A 20,845-nucleotide genomic window follows, 5' to 3' on the forward strand; every position below is an offset into this window, starting at 1 on the left:
CTAATATTACTTTTGTCGGTGGGTTGATTCAAAAAAGAACAATGTCATTTTATTAAATAAAGAAATAAACATAGCAGTATTATCAACAACATCAACAATGATAACAATATTCTGAACATATATTTAAAAGACTGTCTCCCTTTTCTAAAAAGTAGCATGTTTATAGTAATGCCATTGATCGTTTTCAAAGACATTGCCACCTTGGCCATCATCACTGGTTTGTTTTGAGGGTTATTGCAATGGTTTTTGTTCATTTGTTCTAAACCAGGGTATATTGACTATGTAACTTCCAATATGGTTAACCATTTGATCCAAGAGTAGGATCTGATGTTGTTCCAATGTATCCATAGTTAACATGCTCTTTAACACCCAGATCTTCTTGTGATATCTTCAGTGCTGGGTTAATTTTACCATTCATTTCTAGTGTTGGTGTGATTGCTGTCAGTTCATTCGCTGGTTCTCTCATGGCGAGGGCAATAACTTCATCTGGTATGTTGACAATGCACATGAAAACGTCATAGCGCCGTGGTAGATGGGCATTCTCAAAGAGGTATTTGAATACGTACGAAACACCCACTATTGTTCCAAGAGAAAGAAACATGGCTAAGGTTTTGAATGGAAACATTTGAAGATGTTCATCCTCATCATAGAAAGGATAAAAAATGATGGGTTCAATAAAAAGTGTGGGTTCCCCACCTGAAAGGCGCATGAATATGCCAACTATATAGCCAGCTAACGATCCATAGGTGTTTGCCCACTCTAAATACACAACAGTCACAAGTTGGGGGAACAATATCACGTAGACAAAATCGGAGCAAAGATACCAAAGATCATAGACCGATGTCACCTTTAATGCCATTGCAGTTGCGAGAACACCAACACCAAAAATAGCTACACGCATCACCCAAAGGATTTCTTGATCCGATGCCTGAAAAAGAAAACAAGGACAACATTTACAAAAACCTGATGAATAGTTATAAAATTTTAGCACAAGATATAACAATTTGCATTAAGAGAGTTAAAAGTAAAACTGTCAGAGGACTGTCACACCTATTTCTACTTCAAACTAAAGACCATGTCACTCAGAAATAATTGCTGGAATTTGGAGTAGAAAATTTTGATGGTAAATAAAAAGGTAGCAGGAAGGAAGACAATCAGATTATCTCTAATGGTGGAATCACAGATATAAGATAGATAAAATTGCATCTTAATGGCTAGAAAAGATATCAGTTTAATTAATTGCTAAATGATACCCACATTGAAGTGCTGTTCAAAAATCTGGGCTAGTATTGCTTGCTGCTTTGTATAAAAACACTTAAAACTGTTTATTGTTATCCTAAATCGCTTCTAAAGCAAACCTGGAGATCTGTTTTGGAAGCAATTTAAAATATTTTTATGTATATTTCCTGGATGATAGTCAAAAACTCACTCTATGACATCCCGCAACCTGTAGCTAACATATTCGTTGTTTCTGCTCCTTATCTTGCAGAAAGTGAATATAAATATATTCCTGGATATGATTCTAGACTGTTACATATAACATTCCTAAAACTGAAACTGACAAGGTTTACCATCGATTTAGGAAAGTTTGTATCTAATGAATGTGAAGGCACATGGTTTAGTGATTAGGATATTTGGCTCAATGTCATAAAGTCTTGAGTTCAATTCCTAGCAGTGCATTGTGTTTTTGACCACGATACTTTATTTCATGCCTACTCAGTTGGCAAAGAGGAATCGTACCTGCAATTCTGTGTCTCACTGAATCTCACTAAGAACTACATCAATCCTTTGGAGACAGCCTCATTTGGAGTTTCAATGCCAAGAAGATGGAGCCCTTTTCATAAGCTCTACAGAAGGCATGCACTTATTTTTCAAAAAAATTATAAAAAATAGAGTAATTACTTTACATATATAAAACTATATATATTATTGTAGGAAATTGAATGAACTAATACACTATTCTTTGTCATTTGACTTTTTGACTGATAGAGAGGCATTGTCGTCTCCTAAAGGTTATGGGTACACATGTTTGTGAAGTGCTCATCCACTTGCATGCTAATTTCACAAGCAGGCTGTTTGGTTGATTGAATCAACTGGAACTCGTGTTGTTGTAATTGATGAAGAGCCAGACCATCCAATGGGAAGATGATGCTGATGTATCAGAACTGATATGGGGCTTTGTGAGGAGAATAAACTTTTTAAAATTCTTTCTGAGAAAAAATTTCTTTCTCCCTTAGAAAGAGTTGCTTGTGAAAAAGTCACTTGTGAAAGAGTTGCTTATGAATGAGTCACCTGTGAAACATTGATATTATTTTCTCCTCATAACATACAAATTCTCTTTTTTTTCTTTTACTTGTTTCAGTCATTTGACTGTGACCATGCTGGAGCACCACCTTTAGTCGAGCAAATCGACCCCAGGACTTATTCTTTGTAAGCCTAGTACTTATTCTATCGGTCTCTTTTGCCGAACCACTAAGTTACAGGGACGTAAACACACCAGCATTGGTTGTCAAGTGATGTTGGGGTGACAAACACAAACACACAAACATACACACACACACGCATATATATACATATATACGACGGGCTTCTTTCAGTTTCCATCTACCAAATCCACTCACAAGGCTTTGGTTGGCCCAGGGCTATAATAGATGACACTTGCCCAAGATGCCACACAGTGGGACTGAACCTGGAACCATGTGGTTGGTAAGCAAGCTACTTACTACACAGCCACTCCTACACCAAATGACCTAAACTTGCAAACTTCTCTTTGTGAATTTCACTGGTAAGCATTACTGCCAGTTGGCTCAAACTCTAGTGTCTTATGAGATGAAATTGAATCAAGTACATAGACACAAAATAGATTCAAGCATCAAATTTTAAGCTTACAAACCATAAACCTTACACACTAAGAGACCTGAAAGAAGTCAATACAAAAAAATTACTTACTTTTTGGCGAAAGATTAGCTTATATACATTCCGAGCAAACATGGAAGCTGCTGAAAGAATAGAAGAATCTGCTGAAGACATGACGGCAGCAGATATAGCTCCTAAACCGAAAAATGAAACGAAATCAGGACACATATACTGCAAACAGAGAGGCAAGACAAGTTTTAAGTTCTTTCCTTCTGGAGCTTGTCCGTATTCAGTCTGGTTCCAGTCTGAAAAGAAAGAAAACATATTTAAGACATTAAGAACATGACATATACATACATGCATGCATATATAAACACACATACACATACATGTATGCATGCATACATACATATACACATGCACACATACATACATGGTGAATTAATGTGGAACTTACAGCTCTGGTACCCTGACTATGAATTCTCATTTGTACCTATCATCACAGGTGCATTAGGCTATGTACCAATAAAATTTGCACAAAACCTAGAAATACCCAGTTTCATGGAAAAAGAGCAAAAAAAAAAAAAAATCTGACGCAGATTCTCCTAATCCAATCTGTTAGTGGCACAGTGAAGATTTGTAAAACATTCCAAAAATTCTCCATCTGAGATTCTTATGTGAATAGATGCACACACTTGGGTGTACGCATCTATAGTTCAACCAATGCACCAACTCAACCGCATATTTACATATTTCTTAACTAAAAGTTTTGTTGTTTTGTTAGTGAATGGCTTGAACTCTCTCTCAAAAAGAACCTAAATTAAACATACATACACACACATATATGTATTTATGCAACAAAGATTAATAAAGCTATAATAAGTATCATACACCATAAATTTTTGATTCATTAAAATTATTTCTGCTTAGAGAGAAAGTAAAGCAGTTACCTCCAAATAAGAATAGGAGATTATTTCAAGAATCAAAATATTTCCAAAATTGATATGCCATCAAAGAAAGGCATTCTGATTGTCTATTGACATAAAAAAACAGCTGTGGACATGTGTTTCTGTCTCAATAGATGTCCTCAGCTCAGCAGTTGCACTAACTTATTTCCAACAGATGACATACTTATATATATAAGTACAAACATGTAAGAGAAAATAATCAATTAATGTAGGAGAATATATTCCTCCTATCAAGAATTAAGTGCCAGTGTTTAGATGATCGTTGACAAAAAATAGATATAGTTCTGAAAGGGCAAGAAGCTTCAAATCACTTTGATAACAAGGAAGTTTAAATGTCAGAAATTGTCAACAGTTTTAAAGTTATTGAATGTAAGCTTCCTTGTTCCCATTCAAATCTTCTTGGATTAGATGTGATATGTATATTCTATACATATCACATAATCAAATTGTTGTTTAGCCCATGGCAGCCTTAATCAAGCAGACCTCTAATTAAAAGTCGTTCATATACAGGCTATCTCATTTCATCTTTTTTACAGATACATCATCATCATCATCATCATCATCATTTAACGTCCATCTTCCATGCTAGCATGGGTGGGACAGTTCCGCATAAGCTGGCCAGGTTGAAGCCTGCACCAGACTTCTGTGACTGTTTTGGCAGGATTTTTACAGCTGGATACACTTCCTAATGCCAACCACTCAGCAGATTGGTCTTAGTGCTTTTTACATAGCACAAGCACAGGCTAGGTGAGTAGTGCTTTTTCCCAGCAGGTAACACACATATATAAGTACAAATATGTAAGAGAAAACACTCAATTAATGTAGGAGAATACATTCTTCCAATCCATTCTGTCTAAAATGATATTATCTAATGTCTTTCATTTTTTAAGATGACAGAGTACAATTTGAACGAGATTTAGCCGCTAATTCTAGTAGATGCTCGCTATGGTCCTGGGTTTCAGGGACTTTCTAAATGACTTTTTAGTCTTTCAGACTTTTTAGAGGAGAAAGAAATTCATGTGTTTTTGATGACACTTGTTCAGAACAAAGCCACCCTGAATCAATGAAATGAACCCTATCACGTTTATTTATTGACAGCAGCCACAACATACATAGATCAGAATTAGGACCCTAAACCCATGAGGCCCCTGGACAACAGCCCAGTATGCCTACGCCTCAAAACAGACCTGGCTAAGGATTGTCTTGGTTGAAAAGATTTAAAGACATTATGATGTAATATAAAAGATATTATTATATTTGGGGATGGGCATATTTTACCAATTAAACATGCATACTACAAATTTGGCTTTCACTTCAGCTTTATTACTATTATTTTAGTTTCTTTTCTGTCACACATTCTGAGGAGACACATGGCATAGAGAGTTACTGAAGAGGTCACAGAATGTGTGACCATCCCCAAATGTAACAATATCTGTTTCAACACACGATTTTTCATCAAGAATTTTGTAAAAACAAATACATAAAAGGTATGTTTTATTAGATAACATTAATATATTAAAACGTTCCTTTGTGCAACTTTGTGAAACATTTGTTTTACCTGTGGAGGCAGCAACAGCACCAAAGAGGATAGCAGGGAGAGCCATAATGATGCATCCAAAAGCTGCAATATATGACAGCATTTTTGCTTTAAATGCTGACTTGGATGATAGTACACGTTGGAAATAAGCCTGGAAAACAAGAAGGTAAATAGATGTTAATTACAGTAAGTTTCATGAAGAAGGTAAGATTTTTTCATTCAAGTTTTTTTAAAAAACATTTATGATCACTTTATCAATAATATAAACAAGATAAAAACTAAGAGAAAGAGAGAGAGAGAGTGAAGGAGAGGCAGAGAATGTATTTTCTTGTTAAAATTATAAAAACAAACGGTGTTCAATGATTGACTTCAAGCTAGAATCAAAGCTTGGACAATACTAACTGAGAGAATGTTAAGTCATACTGTTATATTGGGTTGGCAAGAAAGTAATTTCGATTTTTTAGTGTGAAATAAAAGTCATTTTTCTTCTTACAAAGAATGAACTTTAATCAATTATATATTTTCCATTTTGTTTGATGAACTTTCACCATCTTTCTGGCAACTTCTTGATTCCACACACATAGAACTTCTTGTCCTCATTATCAAAAAAACTGAAGCAAGTGTGGTTTCAGGTCATCATCATTATTCAAAGTTTTACCATTCAAAGAATTTTACAAACTTCGAAATAAATGGTAATCTGGGAGCTATAAGATAGATGTGACATCACTTCCCAACCAAGCTCCAATAATTTTTCATGAGTTAGCAAAGATGCATGTGATCTAGCATTGTCACGGAGGAACACAATTCCTTCCTGATTTGCCCTGATTTGCCTATTCAGCCTATTTTTCTTTGATTGCTTCCTCCAGTTTCATTAGTTGTTGATAGTAAATATCTGAATTGATCATTTGGTTCCTTGGAAGCAGTTCAAAATACACAAAACCTTTGTAATCCCACCAAAATTGACAGCATGACCTTTTTTGATGCAATTCAGCTTTCAATCTGGTTTGTGCTGGTCCACTACACTTGGAATATGATCGTTTTTGATTGATGTTATTGTAGACAATCCATTTTTTTATTACCAGCGATGATGCATTTAAAAAAGAAAGTTGATTTCATTGCATTTGGGATGCATATCACAAATATTGATTCGTGTTAAGTGAACCTCTTTCAATTTATGTGGAACCCATATATTGACCTTCTTAACGAGTCCAAGACATTTTAAGTGATTTTCAGTTGTTGTGTGTGATACATTTAACCTCTCTGTAATCTCTTACACAGTTATGACAATCAGATTCAATTACGGCTTTGATTCGGTCATCATCAACTTCAGTAGGTTGACCAGAACTTTGGTCATCTTTGAGTGAAAAATCGCCAGAACGGGATTTTTTAATCTATTTCTGACATGTGTGTTCTGTTAAGCAATCAACACCATAAACTTCACATATCTCTTTGTGAGCCTCAGCAGCTTTTTTGTCTTTATGGAAATAAAAAAGCAAAATATGGCGAAAATGATCGTTTTTGCATTCCATGTTATAATTAACACTGAAATAAAAATTACACACAATATACTTCTAAAGTAGACTAAAAGTAACAGCTATCAAATATCAGAAGGAAAAAAATCATAACATTGCAGAAAATGAAATTGCTTTCTTGCCAACCCAATATATTATTGAAAATATTTTTGACAAAGTTTGTGGTTTAAGTTTTGCTTGGAGTAAAAACTATTATTGCATCTATTGCCTCATGCTTGCACAGGAAACAGCAGAGGAAAAGTATCTATGTTAAATAAAGTACAAGTGGTCAAATATTTTCAGTCATTTGCACTGGTAAAACACGCAGAGAACCATTGGATATCTTTTTGAAATATAATTGTTTGATAAAGCAGTATTATTCACAAATAACTATGATGGGACTGTGTCTGATAAGGTGCTGTTATATTTGACAAAGCACCATCATTCACAAATGTCTGATAATGTGCTAGTATTTACAAATATATGATAAAGATGCTCTTATTCACAAATGTCTGTTAAGGTGATATTATTTATAAGTGTCTGGTAAAAAAATGCTATTATTCAAAATTTTATTTTTTTGCAGTGAAAATAAAAAAAAATATAAATGTATAATTAAAATGAAAATAGAAGTTATCTTACCTGCCAAGGAATTCCTCCAAATATCAGTAAGAGATAGCTGTCAGTATAACTGCCAATATATTTGGCATCAACACCTTTAATCCAGTTAGTTGTGGCATTAATTGCAATGTTGTGAGCTGCTTTATGGGTCATGGCAAAAGGAAGAGAAATCCACTGTAAAAAAGAGACAAATTTTAATTAGCTATTTCTGTCATCTCTTTAAAAGAAAGGTCTTGGTGTTAAGTCCTAAACTCTTCTGTATTTTTTTTTTTAAATATATCTTCCAGATAAGGTGGTGAGCTGGCAGAATCAGTAACATACAAGACAAAATCCTTAGAAACATTTAACCTGGCTTTACATTCTAAGTTCAAATTTCACCAAGGTTAGCTTTGACTTTCACCCTTTCAGGGTCGATAAAATAAGAATCAGTCAATTGCTGGCCTTTTTACCAAAATTTGAAACCACTATATCTTTCAGATAAATCAACGGAAACATCTGTCTAGAAGTTCATGGATACTTGCACAAGAAACTGGAATAGATACAGTGAGACATTTCAATCTGATACCTTAACCATAAACTGATGTATTCTCCAAACAAAGAAGCACACAGCCATATCATACAGAAAACATCAGTTCTCATCCGATCATCAAAGTTAAGTATGTTTTTTTTTGGCTGCTTTTGCAGATTCCTATAATTTTCTGTTGCCATCCAATTCCTCTGCTCAGTATCAATGTAAGAAGCACTGTTGGCTCAGTTGGATTCTGCTATTTCTTCACAATCTGCCATGTTGCGATCCAATGACATTGTATCCCTGGCAGGCTGGCCAAATGGGTGCTATACCTTGCCAAACAGCAACCCATAACTATGCAGGGCATGGTCATTATTCTGTGAGGTGTTTTCAAAATACCTACATACCCAGTACTTAAATGAGTACTTGAGAAACTCAGGTGCTGTAAGTATCTAGTTTGAATTGCTGATTCAATATTATAACTAATTATAATATTATAATACCATTGCTTAGCTTTTGGTTGCCTTTAGTGGAGTCCACTTTGTTACAGGCATTTGAAGCAAGTTTTATAATAAAGTCTGATAATGACTTCTTCCTTTCCTCCAACTATTTAAGAAGCCCTGAACAGAGCTATTGTTCCTAATCTTCCCACCCTGACTGATCTGTTAAAGAAAATAGTGATACTGTGTGCAATCTCATTGCATCTCAAATTAGAAGATATTTCTTCCTTAAAGAGAGGCAGCTTCTGGAATGGAGGATATAATTCAGACTCAAAGGTAGATTCAGCCATTTGAGGAAGAGAGAACAATAAAATGAACATCGAATTAAATACTGAAATCAACATAATGACTCAAAACCTTTAAAAGCAATCACTGAATTATGGCTCTAGCATGACCATAACCCAGTGAATAAAAACCAAATAATGATAAAAGGAATAAACTCAGTAATCAAAAGAATCATATGTTCACTTACCAGGCCCAAAAAGATGAAAAACAGTTGGAGCACATCTGTATAGGCGACTGAATAGAGTCCACCAAAAAGTGTGTAGAATATGGCAATACAAGCTGAGACAATGATGGATATGTTTGTATCAAGCTCAAGAATTACTGCCAAAGTGGCACCTGAAGTAAAAAGAAGGAACAAAAATATTATATGTAATGTCTCTAATAACTTAATTCTTCTTTCGTTTTGAAAAAAAAATTTTTATCATTTGATCTTGAAGGAATAACTAGAAATACATTTCTATTTTACAGATTTATTTACAACATTTGAAATTATGATATATGTTTAGAGTATGGAATATACATTCATGATTGCATATACAATACACTCACATACATGCATTTGCATATATATATATATATATAGTTGAAATTTACAAAAACAAAAGATGAAGACAGGTGTATAAACAACAAACAGGTGTATTAGTTTAACACTCAGGAGGGTGAGAAAGTCTTTTATGTTTCAAGCCTATGCTCTTCAACAGAAAGGAACATGAGGAAATAAACAGAGAAAATAAAAAAAAGGTTTAGTGGCTAGCGATTAATCATGGCGGCTGGCTGGACAAAGGTAGTTAGACAGGAGAGCTAGGAAGAAGGGGAGATAATAAAGTATTGGTGATCCCAAAATGAAGATGTGTGTGCATGTGTATGTGAGAGTGTGTAAGTGTGAGCATGTGGATAGGGGCTGATGACTTTGATATGTGGATGTGTGTGTGTGTGTGCATCTGTAATGTGTGGGTGTGTGGATAATGGTGTGGGTGCTGGAAAGTGATCAGTGCTAGTGTGTGGGGGTGGTGTGATGTGGTGTTGGGATGTGGGGGTGCGAGGGTGGGGTGTGGGGATGCGAGGGTGAGGTGTAGGGATGTGAGGGTAGGGTATGGGTTTGGATTTGGGGTGAGAATGTGGAGGTAGGGTGGGGTATGTGGGAGTGGGTTAGGGTTGGGGGTGGGGTGGGATGGAAGGGTATCAATGAAGGGAGAAGGTGGGTGGGACTGAAGAGAGGAGGTAGATGTCAGGGCAAGAGAGGAGAGGAGAGGTGGGTAGGAGTGAAGAGAGGAAGTAGGTGTGAGATGAAGAGAGGAGAGGAGGGGAGTCAGATGAAGAGGTGAGGGGAGGGGAGTTGAGCCCTTGTGGGGCAATGGAATGAAGAGACTTATAATGTGATATTATAAGTTTGATACTGTTCTCATCAAATTCTGAATTGTTCATCAATTCTGAGAGAAACTTGAAGCTTTTCACAATCTGCTCATATGGGTCCATCCTTGCTTACCTGGATTATCAAGCATTCAGAGACTTGATTTAGAACTTCTATCCTAAATTTTCCATCCCTTTCAAAGAAGCTCTATCACTTGTTCCATCTGCAAATTTCTTTGTAACAATGTGCTTGGAAACATCAGAATAATCTGAGGTGATATATTCACATAAACCTTTTGCTACTAATTCATAGCGGGAATGAAAAAATTAAGTTGCTTAAGCTTCATTAGTTTTGTGGTAGATCCACCACTGTTCACAGGCTCTCTCTCATTCCAGTTGACCTGTTCAGTTCAATGAATAAGCTCATCCTTGAAGATCTACACCAGTTCACTAGGGAATTGACCCAGAAGATGAGATGTTCTCATGATAGCATTATCACCTGATGAATAAAGTTCAAAAACTCAGTGCATAGGTGCCACATGCTCTGAATAAAAGAGGAAAACTCCAGTGTTCCTCTATTGCCACCAGTTTGCTTGCTTGACACCAGGCTACTTGTGGACACAGTATTTATACTACATTATCACTGATGATGATAAATGATATTTTTATGTCAATACAATGCAGAGGAATAAATGGCCAAATTCCAAGACAGAGTTGTGTCCAAATAAGACAATGATCAGCATTTGGTGGGAGAGGAAGGAGCTAATCTCCTATGAAATGCATTACAATCCATGCAGAACTTCATATTCAACATATACACTGGTTCAATGAGGCAATCCATCAGAAACAACCCAAAAGACAACCAGTGTGCTTCTTCAACATGGCAACACTTGCCTCCATGACACTAATTTGATCATGGACACTATTCAAGAGCTCTGTTTGAAAGTCGTATATTCTCCTGATAATGGTACCTTCATATTATCATCTGTTTTGGTTGTGCTCCAACAGTATGTGAGACATTTCATTCAATAACAATGTAGAGCAGGAAACGTGACATGATAAATTCTTTGAATCAACACCTGGTGATTTCTACCATCAAGGCATTGACAAACTTGTGGAATGTTGGCAAGAAGTAATGAATAATGAAGGAGAATATATTTTTGACTGATTTCTTAAAATAGTTGATGAAAAATAAGGTTTATAATAAATGAGAAACAAAAAAAATGAATTAATTTATCTGACAATCCAATAAATATTTATTTTAATTCATACTTTTTAAAATTAATGTATATATATATATATATATATATATATATAATGATTATACATACCAAGAGCTGAAAGTACTGCAGCTGACCAAAACACTTCTCCAAGAAGGGCTGGCAAATACAACAAACCACCCATTCGCTCACCATATTTAATCTGGAAAGGATCTAACATGGTAACGTAACCCTGTGTACGCATTTTTTCAGCAAAGAAAAGACCACCTGAAAAATATGTACATAAATTTATACAAATATATGTTTAGATGATGTACTTGTGCATAATAAACACACATCTGTACACACACACACACGCGCGCGCAACAGCTTTTCTTAGTTCTAATATGAGCAGTCGCCATATTCTCTTCCATATCGGCTAACTCTGATGAGCGTAAAGTTATATAATCAGATTTTCACCTAACACTCCATTGTATTCTGTACGTGAAATCGATTGGTAAGATCAGCTGTGATGGATATTTAATACTAATCTTTTCAGATAATGTGTGTGTGTGTGTGTGTGTGTGTGTGTGTGTGTGTGTGTGTGTGTGCATGCGTGTGTGTGTGCATGCATGCATGTGTGTATCTCTGAGTGTGCATGTTTAGATATTTATATATAGATATATATGTAGCCATCTATGTAACATACTTAATGTAAACACATCATTTAAAGGTCAAGTTGCTGCAGTATATAATTTAGAATTTCATAAAATATTGGTTTCTAATTTCGGCACAAGGCCAACTATTCTGGGGAAAGACTAAAGTCGATTACATCAACTCCCAAAATCAACTTGTACTCATTTTATTGATCCCCAAAAGATGAAAAGGTAAGTTAACCGAGGCAGAATTTGAACTTAGAATATGAAGATGGATAAAATGCTACTAAGCATTTTTCCCATCATGCTAATGATTCTGCCAGCTTGCTGCCTTAGAATTTCATAAAATATTACTTATAAATACATACTTTGCAACAGACATTGATAACTGAGTATTCTCTTTCATATTTTAACACCTAACAAATCAAACATGACTATGTACATATAAGTAGCAGATGTTTTTTCAACAAATGTAACTTGTTGGTGTAATTATTTCTCTGAAAAATTTGAGGACGTTGGGTATTTCTTATCCCCATATTCTTTAAGTCTCTTCATATAGCTTATCGTGGGATATTCACTAGCCTCTCTGTGGAACTATAGGTCTTGGTTCAGTTTGAAAGTCCACTGGAACTTTTCTTGATAGTTCCATGGTCTTAGATAGCTAACTCTGGGTTCTTTCACCTCCATGGTGTACATTTAGTAATTTCCACATGGTAAGTATTTCCCTGTTTGATTACTGCTACAATCTTTGTATGCAAATATGTATGTATGCAGGCACATAAATATATATACATGTACGTATATATGTGTACATGTATGTATATGTGTATATCTATATCCATCTGTCTGTCTGTCTGTCTGTCGGTCTGTCTGTCTGTCTGTCGGTCTGTCTGTCTGTCTATCTATCTATCTATCTATCTATCTATTTATATATAAATATGTACATTCCTTATTTTTGGAATATTTTGAAATATACACATATTATCATTTATAGCTTTATGTGTGTGCTTCAAGATATTCCCCAAAAGAATTTTTTACATTCTCTTGAAAGTTTATAAATTTTTATGATGTCAACAACATGCAATATATTCGTGTGTGTGTATGTGTGTGTGTGGTTGCTTTGTTTATAGCAATTCCTCTACTGCTTGTGTGTGTGTGTATGTGTATTATATATTTGAGTGTGTTTTATGCCTGTATATGTGTGTGTATGTGCATGTGTTTATTGACATCTTCAAAAAGGCCACATCATCTATGGAGAGTACTATACCAAGTTGCTGAGGCAGTTATGAAAGGTTATCAAGACCAAATGCCCAGAAAAACTGCATAAAGGGATCCTGTTTCATCAGGACAATGCTCCAGCAGACAAAACCTTGTTATCAATGGTTATTGTATGTGACTGTGGCTTTGAACTGGTTGATCCCCACCACCATTCTCCTGGTCCAAGCATTGCAACACCAATGGCAGAAATGTGTGGGTTGCAAGGGAGACTTTGTTGAAAAATAAACCTCATATGGTCACATTACATAAAAGTATCTCTGTCAGCCTATGAACTTTTCAGCTGACCCTCATTTAATATGAAGGATAAATAACAGAAATTAGTAAAGATCAATGTTATACACTGGATCAAGCTTGTCACATTTCACTCCAGCTTCTACAGGCCCTATACATTCAAAGCTCCTGTTTTTATTATGTAACATTAGACTTTTAAAATATTTCATACAATCTGCTTACTACATGGAAAGAGAATCCCTTATCACAAAGGGATCCTTTTTCCATGTAGTAATACATGTGTAAATTTATCTTTGAATGAGTCACAATGGCCATGAGACTAATGTACTGAACTACTAATCATAATGTAGGCATGAATTTAAAACTTACTACAGTAGCCATTGTGGTGTGGTCCTGAGAAGGGTACAAATACACATACACTCATGCACACACACACACACACACACACACACACACACACACACACACGCACAAACATACACATTATGTATGTATCTTTCATTAGTTTGGTCTAATGGAAAAGGTTGTGCCTTCATGAACCCCAACAGGCCCTTTAAGCCCAGCAAAATCAACAGGATTAATGTTCCTCTTGAATAGTTGCAACTACGCGACAATCCCAAACTTTTCCACTGTATTCATGTTAGTATGGGAAAAAATTATGCAAAACAATGAAGAAAGATCTGAAACAATGATTTTCATACTTATTCTTAATGTTTTCTGAATGATTCAAGTGTAAATATGCTAGTCACTGTTGTGTATGTCACAAGAGAACAACTTCTTCCTCATATGATGATTGTGTGATCATAGTTTAGTAATCTTAGTTGAAAGTCGAAAAATCTTAATTAAAATCTTACTTACCAAATATAAGACTCAGGGCATATCCAATAGGTGCCTGGCACCAGAATAATCCATCACGAACGATAATTTCAGCTGTTCCATTGATGTAGGCACCTCCAACCCATGTTGCTGTAAAACAAAATCAAACCATGCATGGAAAGATTAGCATTGGATTGTGTATGGTATGTGTATTATGAAGGAAAGTTAAAACATTGTTATTATTGTCTCAGGTGGCAAACAATCAAAAGACTAAAATAAATAGAACTCTTCACTAAATGGCTTGCAGTATTTAGTTTCTAAATTTTAACTTTATTTCTCCCAAAATTGAGAAAATAATTACCAAGAATGAAATGTAGTGAATTCAATCAGATGAATCTCTCATGGATTTCATGGTATCAAAATGTAAGTGACAGAGAACTACACAAACACTTCTACACTGGACAATGCTAAAGCAGAATCAATGTAACACCATATGGGGCAAGGCTAGCTCTTTGAATTACAGATGTGGTCCTTCTGATGAGCTTCCACACAATTTTTAATTTCACTGAAAAAGCTTGTATTGTCCATATCTGTCATCTTATGCCCTAGGACTCATACGGTCAGAGCTTAAACCCAGTTTTCTTAGTGACTGAGATTCCCTCCCCCACCCCAGTGGGTTGTTTGTCTGTCATACAGTTAACTTCTCAGCTTTTACTGGAACTTATTTATGCTGGAGCGTTCTGGAGCAATATGAAATGAAGTGTTTTTCCTCAAGAACACAAAAGGTGGCGAGCTGGCAGGAACGTTAGCACGCCAGGCGAAATGCTTAGCGTTATTTCATCTGCTTCTATGTTCCGAGTTCAAATTCCGCTGAGGTTGTCTTCGCCTTTTATCCTTTCAGAGTCGATTAAATAAGTACCAGTTATGCACTGGGGTCAATATAATCAACCTAATCCATTTGTCTGCCCTTGTTTGTCACCTCTGTGTATAGCCTCTTGTGGGCAGTAAAGAAATAAGAACACAATGCGCTGCCTGGAGTAGCAATTGAAATCACATAATAATGATCATGAGTGCAACACCCTAACGACAAGGCTGCACACCTTCCCTTTGAATTGACCAAAGCCTACAGTTAGAAATTTTTCTAACACAATTAGCTTCACAGTGGGATTAAATTTAACTCACCATGATTATAAAGAAAATTTCTTAAACCATTCAGCTATACTCTCTCCCCAACAAATTCCTGCTTCTGGATGAATGAAAGAAAGGAAATATCTAGCTTAACTTTTGCTAAGAAATCTCTGCAGAGAGAAAATTCCTAATTTCATTTTTGTGTTCACTCAGAAATTCCAGTAAGAGAATTCTATGGGGAACTATATTATCAGTGTTTCTATTACAGTCCAATATCACAGGAAGGCCTGCGGTCAACAGTGTCAAGAAAATAAAACACTTGTGATGATTCTTTAAATATTGAACTAGCAACCTTTGGTACTTACATACATCTAGGTGGATTACACCATTGAGAGGCAATGTTTAACCTGTTGTGAGAATATTCAGCAATCACCTGATGGTTGTGATTTGCTAGAATAACCCATGTTATAAAAAAATTTAACCAATCCTGACTTCCCCTAGAACTGGTTCTAGCAACAATTCCATCAGTGTATATTCAGTAGTTTTAACTACTTGGCAGAGAGCATTAAGACACCATAGGAGATGATTTACAGAAACAGTAGAAACATAAAGGCATTGAACAGTTGGTAAGACAAATGACATTAGAAGTCAGTAGCACAGCAAACAGCTAACCACACTTTAGCTACATCAAGAACAATAACATTCAAAACTCTTTCCACAATTAATATAGTAATGACATTAGTCGTTTTTATATTTGTGTGTATACAAAAAGAATAAAAATATTGTTTGTCAAAAATCCAAATAGATTCCATCTGTGTCTTCATACAACCCCACAGGTACTATGAATTCTGACAGAAAACAAACTTCTAATCCTTTGGATGGATAACTGGTACTGTTTTGATTTAGTGGTGTTGATTGGCAGAACTGTTTTTTAACTACCATTACCATCAACATCAATAATGCCTTCATCATAGTCGCCACCACTGCCACCAAAATCATTACTAATATTTCAAGTTCCCTGCAAGTATTCCCTCGAGTATTAGAATGAGGAAAAATATCCAGGGAAGCCTGCAGCATGTAAACTTCATATAATAAAGTGGGTGTTAATATATTTGATGTTGTAAACCAAACAGTGTTCATTAATTCAAATTATATTCTTAGCGTTCAGAATAGATCCTTATCTAAATTCCAAAGTTTGGTCATGCAGAAGCAGGGAAGATAGCGACTGAAAATATAATTAAAATTGAGAGGAGATCTCTTCTTTGGTTGTACAATGACAACTCTGGACAACTTTCAGCTTTTCATTAGATCTCATTAGTGAAATATCGATTATTGATATTTGTTAGACTTTAGAATGACTAGAGACACTTAGGTTTTTTTCCTAAATAAACATTGAGTAGCATAATAACTTATAAGAATGCTTACAGAAAAATACCCAGGTCCACCTGCTGCTTGAAAGCTTAATAGTAAAGTGTGTACAATCATATTTGATGTGGTAATCCAAGAAATTTTATGAATCAAAATAACTCCATTAATATATATTATATCTTAGTTCACTCAAATGTTGGGAATAGGTGCAAGATATTTTGAGAATTTCATTTATGATAGACTAATATTTTATCAAGGAAAATTTATCTCTCATTTGCTCAATGCCTTCAATTTGAACTGAACCATTGGTACTTAAAAAGCATTATGTACTCTTAGTTGTCATTGTTGTTGTTATCATCATTATTATTATTTATTTTTATCACAGGTTTTGTTGGAACTCCTGTTGTCTTACGTGCATAGTGGGCTTGCTACCTGCAGCCCACAGTACCATGCTATCCGTTCTTTTCAGCCATTTAATACTTTCCTGATGATTCTGGCCATTCCAAGGAGGTGCCAAAGAGGCAAATCTTTTATTATTATTATTATTATTGATGAGGCAGTAAGCTGGCAGAATTGTTAGCATGCTGGACCAAATGCTTTACAGTATTTTGTCTGCCACTACGTTTTGAATTCAAATTCCACTGGGGTCGACATTGCCTTTCATCCTTTCAGGCCACTTAAATAAGTACCAGTTATGCACTGGTGTCGATGTAATCGACTTAATCCCTTCCCCCAAATTTGAGGCCTTGTGCTTCCAGTAGAAAGGATTATTATCATCATCATCAACGTTATTATAATTATTATTTATATTAAGGTGGCATGCAGGCAGAGTTGTAAATGCATCGGATAAATTGCTGAGGGAACAATTATCTCTGCTAGCAAGAAAAGGATTTTCTCTCTCTCTATCTCTCTGAAGGAAGGGCATATTGTATGATGCTTGTACACAAAGTATGATGTTGTTTGGTGGTAAAACATGGGCACTGAATATGCATCATATGCAAATGCTGGAAAGCAAATAGGCCCTGCTGAATGTGCACCATCAACATCCCTACCACCACCACCACCACTACCACCACCACCATCATCATCATCATCATCATTTAAAGTCCACTTCACCATGGGTTGGACAGAATTTTTAAATTGGATTTTCTAAAGCAAGACAGTAGCCAACCCTCATCTGTTTCCAAGTAAAGTAATATTCTCTGTGGACATGCATATTTTTTCCATGAAAGATTGGAAATTAAGAACACTACTTGCATGATGGAGATATTCATTTACAACTATCACTTGAAGTCAGTAACACATACACACACACACACACACTCACACGCACACACAGAGGCACAAACACACACACACACACACACAAATAGACACACACAAGCACAAACACACACACAAGCACAAACACACACACACACATAGAGTTATACTAATACACATGTACACGTATACATTCACACATACATACACAATCAATAAATTGCTAACCTGCTAACCTTATTAAACACACATACACATGTGCGTGCGTGCACACTCACACACACACACACACAATGTGCTTCTTTCAATTTCTCTCTATCAAATCCACTCACGAGGTTTTGGCTGGCCTTGGGCTATAGTGGAAAACACTTGTCCAAAGTGCTACTGAACCTGGAACCATGTGGCTGGGAAGCCTACAGCCACCCCTGCACCTATATACATATATAAAGCAATCATTTCGACATCTGACATGTGGTACCCAGTTGCACCTGTATAGGTAACGTCAATTTGATGGCGGAAGTGAGCTTATGTCCACACAAACGTTTGATCACTATAAACAAATCATCTGTGTGGTTGTTCAGTAAGAAATTGTTGAACCCTCATATGTCACCTAACAGTGGGAGAGTCCATTATATATATGTAAAACAGCATCAGAGCCAAGCAGTAATTAAGAATAAATGAACTGTAGGTTAATTGAAATATGTTTGTGATATATTTTAACTTCTAAAGGCAAGCTCACTGCAGTTACCATGGAGAAAAAATTCTTTCTTATTGTAAAACCACCAAATCTGTCCAATGTCGCCCTCTGTCAGACTCCTAGATGGCTGTTTCTAACACTTTAGCTTTCCTCAAAGGGAAATACTGAAGAGAGATAATCCAAGGCAAATTAAAGCCATGGCTTTAACTAAAAAACAGTCGACATCAGTGATTGATTTGCACTATTTGACTACCTGACCGAAATAAACTTAACAATATCCGCACCAAGCAGTGATTTAGAAGAAACAAAATTAAGGTTGTTAAAATATATTTGTGACATAATTGCAGCGTGGAAGGTGGTTGGTGTATATTTTTCCTTTTACTTTTTACATATATATAAACATATATAAACACACACACACATGTATAGACATGGCTGTGCAGTAAAAACTTGCTTCTCTAGCACATGCTTTCTGGGTTTAGTCCCACTGTGTGGCAACTTCTACTATAGCCTCAGGCAGACAAAAGCCTTGTGAGTAGATATGGTAGATGGAAACTGAAAGAAAAGAAGCTGATTGTTTATATATATATATATATATATATATGTGTGTGTCTTTGTGTTTGTGTTTGTCACCCTTACTATTACTTGACAACTGATATTGGTGTGTTTACGTTCCCATAATTTAGAAGTTCAGCAAAAGAGACCAGTAGAATAAGTACTAAGCTTACAAAGAATAAGTCTGGAGGCTGATTTCTTCAGCCCAAAACTTTTTGAAGCAGTGCTTCAGCATGGTCACAGCCACATGACTGAAACAAGTAAAAGAATATATATATATATCATCATCATTTAACGTCCGCTTTCCATGCTAGCATGGGTTGGACGGTTCAACTGGGGTCTGGGGAGCCCGAAGGCTGCACCAGGCCAGTCAGATCTGGCAGTGTTTCTACAGCTGGATGCCCTTCCTAACGCCAACCACTCCGAGAGTGTAGTGGGTGATTTTATGTGCCACCGACACAGGTGCCAGACGAGGCTGGCAGACGGCCACGCTCGGATGGTGTTTTTATGTGCCACCGACACAGGTGCCAGATGAGGCTGGCGACGGCCACGATCAGATGGTGCTTGTTACGTGCCCACAGCATGGAGGCCAGTCGATGCGGTACTGGCTACGGCCACATTCGGATGGTTTTCTTGTGTGTCACCGGCACTGGTACCACAAAGATACAAATTCCATTGATGTTCATCTATTTTGGTTTGTTTTGTTTTGATTTGATTTGTTTTGATTTTCACTTGCCTCAACAGGTCTTCACAAGTGTCACAAGAAGGAAGGTATGCACAGGTGGACTGACTACGTCCCAGGTAGGGGCCACGGGTTATGGCCTGACTAGTCTTGCTGGGTCTTCGGATGGTGTTTTTATGTGCCACCGACACAGGTGCCAGATGAGGCTGGCGAACGGCCACGATCGGATGGTGTTTGTTACGTGCCCATATATATATATGTATATATACAACAGTCTTCTTTCAGTTTCCATCTACCAAATCCACTCACAAGGCTTTTGTTAGCCCAAAGCTATAGTAGAAGACATTTGCCCCAGGTGCCATGCAGTGGGACTGAATCGGGAACCATGTGGTTGGGAAGCAAGCTTCTTACCACAGCTGTGTCTGCACGTATGCATATTTTTATAATTAAATATTATAAGGAGTTGCATTAAAAAAAAAATTGTTGAGGTATTTTGTGTATTATAGAAATATAAACAATTCATTGCAGACAAATTTTAGCAACAAAATCTAATATGGATCTCAATTGGGAACCACTGCTATAAATGATAAAGAACATGATGAAAAAATAAAAACAAAACAACCGTTTCTGGCATCAGATTATGGCAAAGAGCACTCACTTGCAAAGTAACAGAACCACTTCAAAACATAAATAAAAGCATAAAAAATAAATAAATAAATAAAACCCTAACTAAAACAAATAATGCCATCATTATTCACTCCATGCTATAATCTGAAAGCTGTCATGTTAGTTAGAACGAAGAGCCAATCAAATTTTAAGATATAGTTTTTAATGTATTT

The 20,845-nt window shown here is 36.0% G+C and overlaps 1 protein-coding gene across 5 annotated transcripts in view; it reads right to left on the reverse strand.

Annotated features, from left to right (window-relative positions):
- Positions 1-180: 180 nt before the first annotated feature.
- LOC115209276 (high-affinity choline transporter 1) overlaps positions 181-20,845 on the reverse strand; it is a 189,880-nt gene continuing 169,215 nt past the window's right edge. For all 5 annotated transcript variants that reach the window (XM_036501302.1, XM_036501300.1, XM_036501299.1 and 2 more), the window contains exons 4-10: positions 14,356-14,463; positions 11,465-11,620; positions 8,971-9,119; positions 7,512-7,664; positions 5,383-5,512; positions 2,950-3,161; positions 181-928 (exon numbers count right to left, since the gene is read on the reverse strand). In XM_036501302.1, coding sequence (XP_036357195.1) covers positions 299-928; positions 2,950-3,161; positions 5,383-5,512; positions 7,512-7,664; positions 8,971-9,119; positions 11,465-11,620; positions 14,356-14,463 — 1,538 coding nt within the window. In that variant the 3' untranslated portion in view covers positions 181-298. The remainder of the gene's footprint in view (positions 929-2,949; positions 3,162-5,382; positions 5,513-7,511; positions 7,665-8,970; positions 9,120-11,464; positions 11,621-14,355; positions 14,464-20,845) is intronic.

This window comes from Octopus sinensis, linkage group LG3, assembly GCF_006345805.1.
Source record: "Octopus sinensis linkage group LG3, ASM634580v1, whole genome shotgun sequence".
NCBI classification, from domain to species: Eukaryota; Metazoa; Mollusca; class Cephalopoda; order Octopoda; family Octopodidae; genus Octopus; species Octopus sinensis.